At 63.6% G+C, this 8,154-nt stretch overlaps 1 protein-coding gene across 7 annotated transcripts in view; it reads right to left on the minus strand.

The window, feature by feature from the left end:
• The window catches only part of znf638 (zinc finger protein 638), a 344,100-nt gene extending 337,158 nt beyond the window's left edge, over positions 1 to 6,942 (minus strand). For all 7 annotated transcript variants that reach the window (XM_072497778.1, XM_072497779.1, XM_072497783.1 and 4 more), the window contains exon 1: positions 6,818 to 6,942. In XM_072497778.1, coding sequence (XP_072353879.1) covers positions 6,818 to 6,918 — 101 coding nt within the window. In that variant the 5' untranslated portion in view covers positions 6,919 to 6,942. The remainder of the gene's footprint in view (positions 1 to 6,817) is intronic.
• Between the last annotated feature and the right edge of the window lie 1,212 nt (positions 6,943 to 8,154).

The following is an 8,154-nucleotide window of genomic DNA, read 5'->3' on the forward strand; positions in this document are numbered from 1 at the left end:
GGATGATTTTGACTCAATTTCCTGGCTGCTAGGTGGAGAGTCTGGAGGGGTGGGTGGGAGGGAGCACCACCCAAAAGCGGTCATTTGACCGAGTGCGGCGTCAGGAAGCCCTCGCCAAACTGGAGTCAATGGGAATCAGGGGAAACTCTCCGCTGGTTAGAGTCATACCCGGCACAAAGGAAGATGGTTGTGGTGGTTGGAAGTCATAGAATCCTTACAGTGCAGAAGGAGGCTGTTCAGCCCATCGAGTCTGCATCGACACTCCGAAGGAGCACCCTACCTAGGCCCATACACCCAACCATGGACAGCACGGTAGCATTGTGGATAGCACAATTGCTTCACAGCTCCAGGGTCCCAGGTTCGATTCCTGGCTTGGGTCACTGTCTGTGCGGAGTCTGCACATCCTCCCAGTGTGTGCGTGGGTTTCCTCCGGGTGCTCTGGTTTCCTCCCACAGTCCAAAGATGTGCAGGTTAGGTGGATTGGCCATGATAAATTGCCCTTAGTGTCCAAAATTGCCATGAGTGTTGGGTGGGGTTACTGGGTTATGGGGATAGGGTGGAGGTGTGGACCTTGGGTAGGGTGCTCTTTCCAAGAGCCGGTGCAGACTCGATGGGCCGAATGGCCTCCTTCTGCACTGTAGATTCTATGATAATCTATGAAACCTATCCCTGTAACCCCAACTAACCTTCTTGGTCACTAAGGGGCAATTCAGCATGGCCAACCACACATCTTTGGACTGGACTGTAGGAGGAAACCGGAGCACCCGGAGGAAACCCACACAGACAGGGGGAGAAAGTGCAAACTCCACGCAGTCACCCAAGGCCAGAATTGAACCCAGGTCCCTGGCACTGAGGCAGCAGTGCTAACCACTGTGCCACCTTCTGCACCAGCCCTTGTAAAGAGCGCCCTACTTAAACCCACACCTCCATCCCCAGCAATCCAGCTAACCTTTTTGCACACTAAGGGCAATTTATCATGGTCAATCCACCTAACCTGCACATCTTTTGGACTGTGGGAGGAAACCGGAGCACCCGGAGGAAACCCACGCACACACGGGGAGGATGTGCAGACTCCAAACAGACAGTGACACAAGCCAGGAATCAGACCTGGGACCCTGGAGCTGTGAAGCAAAGGTGCTAACCACTGTGCTCCCGTGCTACTCCTGAATATCTCTGGTCATCCATGGTTCTCTGGGCTGGTTACTCCTTCCCAGTCTACCTTAGTCATCTACCGGTTTGTAAATTCCATTGCCTTTAGATGGGAAACAGGAGAAAACAAACAAAAACAGTAAATGCTGGACAAACTCAGCAGGTCTGACAGCAACTGGGGAGAGAGAAGGGGAGCTAACGTCTCCAGTCTGGATGACTCTATGTCAAAGCTCTCGGAGAAATGTACCAGTGACTTGATATCACCAATTTTTAAACTATTGTACGTGGCCCAAGATCGTACCGCCAGCTCCCCTAACCACGACCACCCCCACCCCCAATACACAACAGGCAGCACACAAAAGCAGAACAACCTGAAGAATCAAACTGTCTTTTTCAGTGCTGGTAACAGTGATGGAAACATGCTGGGGTAACCAGACCTTAATTTATATTCTCTGCAGCGACCAGAACACAACAACTTATATCCATATAGCACCTTTAAAGTAATAAAACATCCCGACGGGCTTCACAGGAGCGTTCAAAAACAAAATATAACACTGGCCCACATCAGGAGACATTCGATCGGAAGACCGAAAGCTTGGACAAGGAGGTAGGTTTTAAGAGTGTCTTAAGGAGGAGAGTGAGGTGTGGGGAGGGAATTCCAGAGCTTAGGGGGCCTAGGCAACTGAAGGTATGGCTGCCAATAGTGGAGCGATTAAAATTGGGGTGCTTGAGGGGACGGGGGTAGGTGTCCTAAAGGTTGTGGGGCTGGAGGAGGCCACGGAGGGATTTGAAAACAAGGACGAGAATATTAACATTCTATGTTTGACTGGGAGTTGACATAGGGTCAGCGAGGACAGGGATAATGGGGGGCTGGGACTTGCTGGGAGTTGAAAAGATACTGGCAGATGACTCGGGTGTAACGATGGTGGAATGTGGGAGAGGAGCCAGGAGTACATTGGGATACGGAGGATATATATATAGCACAGAAACAGACCATTTGACCCAACTAATCAAGCCCAGAGGTAATAAAAGATGAGGATTTCAGCGGGCGGGGTGAGTGGAGACAGGGGCAAAGTTGAGCAAGGCAGAAATAGGCGGTCTTAGATGATGGCACAAAAATGAGGTCGGAAGCTCGTTTCCAGATGAAATGCGACACCAAGATTGCAAACAGCTGGCGTCAAGAGGAGGGATGAAGGCAGTCGCTCGGGGACGGTGTTTGGAGTGGGTACTGAAAACAATGGCTTCCATCTTCCCAATATTTAACTGGAGGGAACTTCTGATCATTCTGAATGTGGGATAGATATTCAGCAACAGTGGAGGAGCTGAGAGGGGTGATGGGGAGGTCGAGCTGCATGTCACCAGTGTGCAACTAACACGGAGGGGCAGGGGCAAACTGCAGATGAGAACGAGGAGGGGACCCAGGATAGATCCTTGTGGGATACCAAAGGTAACGGTGCGGGAGCAGGAAGAGGGACCATTGCAAATGGCTGTGATTAGACAGATGAGAACGGCAGACGGTGAGAGCAGCCCCAGCCAGCTGGACGACAGTGGGTGTGGTGTTGCAGGAGGATGGTGTGGCCAACCCTGTCAATGGGTGCAGACAGGTATAGAAGGAGAAGGAGGGAACGTTTATCTTTGTCACCCCACACAGCATGTCATCTGTGACTTTGACATTTTTGAATTATTCATTGATGGGATGTAGGCGTCGCTGGCTAGGCAATGCAATGCATTTATTGCACACCCCCCAATTGCCCTTGAGAAGTTGGTGGCCTTCTTGATAAGAGCTGTTTCTGTGGCAGAGGCTGGAATTATCGACCACACGTTCAAGGCCCACGGAGATGAAAGAGATGTTGGAGATGGGGCAGTAGGGCGAGGGTCCAAGGGTTGGCTTGTTGAGGGGTGATGATGGCAGATTTAAATGCAGAGAGGATCAACACCTGAAGAGAAAAAGAACCATTTCCAACACTGGCAAACATGGGGACCAGGAGGGGAGCTCGGGTGCTCAGCAGTTCAGTAGGGAGCGGGTCGAGGGATGAGGAGGCGGGTCTCAAGGCCAAGATGAGCTTGAAGAGGGCGTGAGGGAGGTGGAGAAAGACTGGTGATGGGGGCGGGAGGAAGCATCAAAGGAAATTTTACCAAACAGGCTGAGGGAAGGAGTGAGGTGGCGGAGGCAGCTGATCGGATCGTCAGACCGAACGGCAAAGAATTTCATGAATTCCTCAGAATTGTTGAGAGGGGTCAGGGCAGAGGGGACAGAGAGAGATGGAAGAAGAACATTTGCAATCAGGAAAAAAGGCCAGGTATTATCTTGGCAGCCCAGGGTGATACAGGAATGGCGAGCAGTCTTAGTGGTGAGAGCAGGACCCAATAGCGTTTTACATGGTCCAGCAGATCTGGCAGTGGTTAAACCAGTTAGTTGTCTGCTATATCCTCCCAAATCTGCATCCTTTGAGCTCAAGGAAGCGGTGGTGAGCATCGTAACAGAGAGGTTGGCCACGGTTGGACAGGAGGGTTTTTTGGGGAATAGCTTAATCCCGGGACTGATACAGAAGTGGGTAGGGCTGGAGTGGGGAAGGGGAGAAGTGGTCGGAAATAGCAGCAATAACCAATTTTAACCCCCTCTGCATATTCACTGACCAGAAACAATCGAATAAATCACCTGAGGTGCAAACCAATGATCCTCGGAAACAACCACAACAGCTTGTCCAAACAAAGCACCTTGAATGTAATAAAATGCCCCAGGAGTGGTTATCAAACAAAACGTGACACCGAGACACGCAAGGCGATATTAGATCAGAGTGTCTTAAAAGAAGAACGAGATTGGGAAACGGAGAAGGAATTCCGGAGCTCAGGAGCCGGGCAGTTGAAGATATAAATGGTGGGGCGATTATGACTGGGAATGCACAAGAATCCAGAATTAGAAATCAGAGGGTTGTGGAGTTGGAGACGATTACAGAGATTGGGGGGGGGGGGGGGGGGGGGCAGGATACAGACAGCAGAGTTTTGAATGATCTCAAGTTTACCACTGTTGGAAGAGGGGGAGGGGGAGGCAGTCAGACGTTCATTGTAGTGAAATCTTGAGTTAACAATGGCACGGATGAGGAACACACTCTCACTGATCGAGAAACATCATTAAAACGAAGCACAGAGCAGCCTTAAACTGTAGATCATAGAATTTACAGTGCAGTAGGAGCCTATTCAGCCCATCGAGTGTGCACCGGCCCTTCACCCCCCCTCCCCCGGTGCCACCCCCCCCCCCCACCCCTCCCCGGTACCCCCCACCCCCCCCCTCCCCCGGGACCCCCCACCCCCCCCCTCCCCGGGACCCCCCACCCCCCTGGGACCCCCTGCCTTACCCCCACACCCCCCCAGGGACCCCTACCCTACCACCCACCCCCCCCCCTCCCCGGTACCCACACCCCGGGACCCCCTACCCTGCCCCCACCCCCCTGGGACCCCTGCCTTACCCCCACACCCCCCCAGGGACCCCTACCCTACCCCCCACCCCCCCCCGGGACCCCTACCCCTACCCCCACCCCCCCCCGGGACCCCTACCCTACCCTACCCTACCCCCACACCCCCCCCGGGACCCCTACCCCTACCCTACCCCCCACCCCCCCCGGGACCCCTGCCCTACCCCTACCCTACCCCCACCCCCCCGGGACCCCTACCCTACCCCCACCACCCCGGGACCCCTACCCTACCCTACCCCACCCCCACCGCCCTGGGACCTCTACCCTACCCTACCCTACCCTACCCTACCCCTACCCCCCCCGGGACCCCTTCTCTACCCTACCCTACCCTACCCCCACCCCCCCGGGACCCCTACCCTACCCCCACCCCCACCGACCCCTACACTACCCTACCCCCACCCCCCCGGGACCCCTACCCTACCCCCACCCCCCCGGGACCCCTACCCTACCCCCCCCCCACCCCCACCGACCCCTACCCTACCCCCACCCCCGCGGGACCCCCTACCCTACCCCCACCCCCACCCCCGCGGGACCCCTACCCTACCCCCACCCCCGCGGGACCCCTACCCTACCCCTACCCTACCCCCCACCCCCCGCGGGACCCCTACCCTACCCTACCCCCACCCCCGCGGGACCCCTACCCTACCCTACCCCCCACCCCCCGCGGGACCCCTACCCTACCCCCACCCCCGCGGGACCCCTACCCTACCCCCACCCCCGCGGGACCCCTACCCTACCCCCCACCCCCCGCGGGACCCCTACCCTACCCCCACCCCCGCGGGACCCCTACCCTACCCCCACCCCCCGCGGGACCCCTACCCTACCCCCCACCCCCCCCTCCCCGGGACCCCTACCCTACCCTACACCACCCGCCCCCCCCGATACCCCTACCCTACCCCACCCCCCCGGGACCCCTACCCTACCCCACCCTCCCGGGACCCCTACCCTACCCTACCCTACCCCCACACACCCTCGGGACTCCTGCCCTGCCCTACCCCCACACACCCCCGGGACCCCTGCCCTACCCCCACACCCCCCAGGGACCCCTGCCCTACCCCCACACCCCCCAGGGACCCCTGCCCTACCCCCACACCCCCCCGGGACCCCTGCCCTACCCTACCCCCACCCCCCCTACCCCCCCCCCCCCCCGGGACCCCTACCCCCCCCCCCCCCGGGACCCCCTACCCCCCCCCCCCGGGACCCCCTACCCTACACCCCTACCCCCCCCCCCCGGGACCCCCACCCTACCCCCTCCCCTCCCGGGACCCCAACCCTACCCTCACCCCCCTCCCCGGGACTCCTACCCCTACCCTACCCTCACCCCCCCCTCCCCGGGACCCCTACCCTACCCCCCCCCCGGGACCCCTACCCTACCCCCCCCCCCCCCCCGGGACCCCTACCCTACCCCCCCCCCCCCCCGGGACCCCTACCCTACCCCACCCCCAGGACCCCTACCCTACCCTACCCCACCCCACACCCACCCCCCCGGGACCCCTACCCTACCCCCCCCCCGGGACCCCTACCCTACACCACCCCACCCCACCCCCACCCCCCCCGGGACCCCCTACCCTACCCTACCCCCCCCCCCCGGGACCCCTACCCTACACCACCCGCCCCCGATACCCCTACCCTACCCTACACCACCCGCCCCCCGATACCCCTACCCTACCCCACCCCCCCCGGGACCCTTCCCTACCCTACCCCACCCCCCCCCGGACCCCTACCCTACCCTACCCCCACCCCCCCCCCCCCCGGGACCCCTACCCTACCTTACCCCCCACCGACCCCTACCCTACCCTACCCCCACCCCCCTGGGACCCCTACCCTACCCCCACCCCCCTGGGACCTCTACCCTACCCCCACCCCCCTGCGACCCCTACCCTACCCTACCCCCACCCCCGCGGGACCCCTACCCTACCCTACCCTACCCCCACCCCCGCGGGACCCCTACCCTACCCTACCCTACCCCCACCCCCGCGGGACCCCTACCCTACCCTACCCCCACACACCCTCGGGACCCCTACCCTACCTTACCCCCACCCCCCCGGGACCCCTACCTTACCCCCACCGCCCTGGGACCTCTACCCCACCCCCACCGCCCTGGGACCTCGACCCTACCCCCGGGCTGCGGGGATTGTGCGGCTCTATCTGACGCGCTGACTGAGTGAGGGGCTTCTCCCCGGGGCAGCTCCTACCTGCACAGGGGGTGGGGGAGCCGGGCCGGCGGCCTCCTCACCGGGCTCCTCTTCACTGGAACCAGCTCCCGGGCCGGGCTCTTCACCGGCAGCTGCTCCATCCCCGCGCTGCCGGCACTGACAGCTCGGCTCCGTCCCGCGCCCCCAGCCCCGCCTCGGCCCGCCCCCAGCCCCGCCCCCCGCCCGCCCCCAGCCCCGCCTCGGCCCGCCTCCGACCCCCAGCCCCGCCCCGCCCCCAGCCCCGCCCCGCCCCCAGCCCCCCAGCCCCGCCCCGCCCCCAACCCCCAGCCCCGCCTCCGTCCCGCGCTCCCCGCCCCCGGCCCGGCCCGCCCCCAGCCCCGCCTCGGCCCGCCCCCAGCCCCGGCCCGCCCCGCCCCCAGCCCCCAGCCCCGCCCCGGCCCGGCCCGCCCCGCCCCAGCCCCCCCCCCGCCCCCCGCCCCGCCCGCCCCCGCCCCGCCCCGCCCCCGCCGCCCCGCCCCCAGCCCCGCACCCGCCCGCCTCCGACCCGCCCCCGCCTCCGCCCCCAACCCCACCTCCGACCCCAGCCCCGCCCCAGCCCCGCCTCGACCCCCAGCCCCGCCTCGCCCCCCGCCTCGCCCCGCCCCCCGCCTCGCCCCCAGCCCCGCCTCCGACCCCGCCCCAGCCCCGCCCAGCCCGCTCCGACCCGCCCCCAGCCCGCCTCGACCCGCCCCCAGCCCTCGGCCGCCCCAGCCCGCCCGGCCCGGCCCGCCCCGCCCCCAACCCCGCCCCCAGCCCCGCCCCGGCCCGGCCCCCCGCCCCGCCCCCCCAGCCCCGCCCCCGCCCCGCCTCCGACCCCCAGCTCCGCCTCCGACCCACCCCCCCAACCCCGCCCCCAGCCCCGCCTCCGACCCCCCCAACCCCGCCCCGCCCCCAGCTCCGCCTCCGACCCACCCCCAACCCCGCCCCGCCCCCAGCTCCGCCTCCGACCCACCCCCAACCCCGCCCCGCCCCCAGCCCCGCCTCCGACCCCCCCAACCCCGCCCCGCCCCCAGCCCCGCCTCCGACCCGCCCCCAGCCCCGCCTCCGACCCGCCCCCAGCCCCACCTCCGACCCGCCCTCCCTGGGCGTGGCTACATTAACATATTAAATCAGCCATTGGGCGACCCCACCTTGGCACCTTTTAGCACCGTTCCCACATAAACATGGGCCAGGCCGGTCCTCCCGGGGCCCGGCAAATGCCGCCCGTGTGGCGCGACCCCACCTCGGCGCCGTTTAGCGATGGCCTCACACAGATGTTGACCAGGCGTCGCGGCACCTCGGGGGCAGGGGGTCTCCCAGACCACCAGGCGGTCATGCTCTGCGCAAGGTTGTACTGC

Source organism: Scyliorhinus torazame, chromosome 3, assembly GCF_047496885.1.
Source record: "Scyliorhinus torazame isolate Kashiwa2021f chromosome 3, sScyTor2.1, whole genome shotgun sequence".
Classification (NCBI taxonomy): Eukaryota; Metazoa; Chordata; class Chondrichthyes; order Carcharhiniformes; family Scyliorhinidae; genus Scyliorhinus; species Scyliorhinus torazame.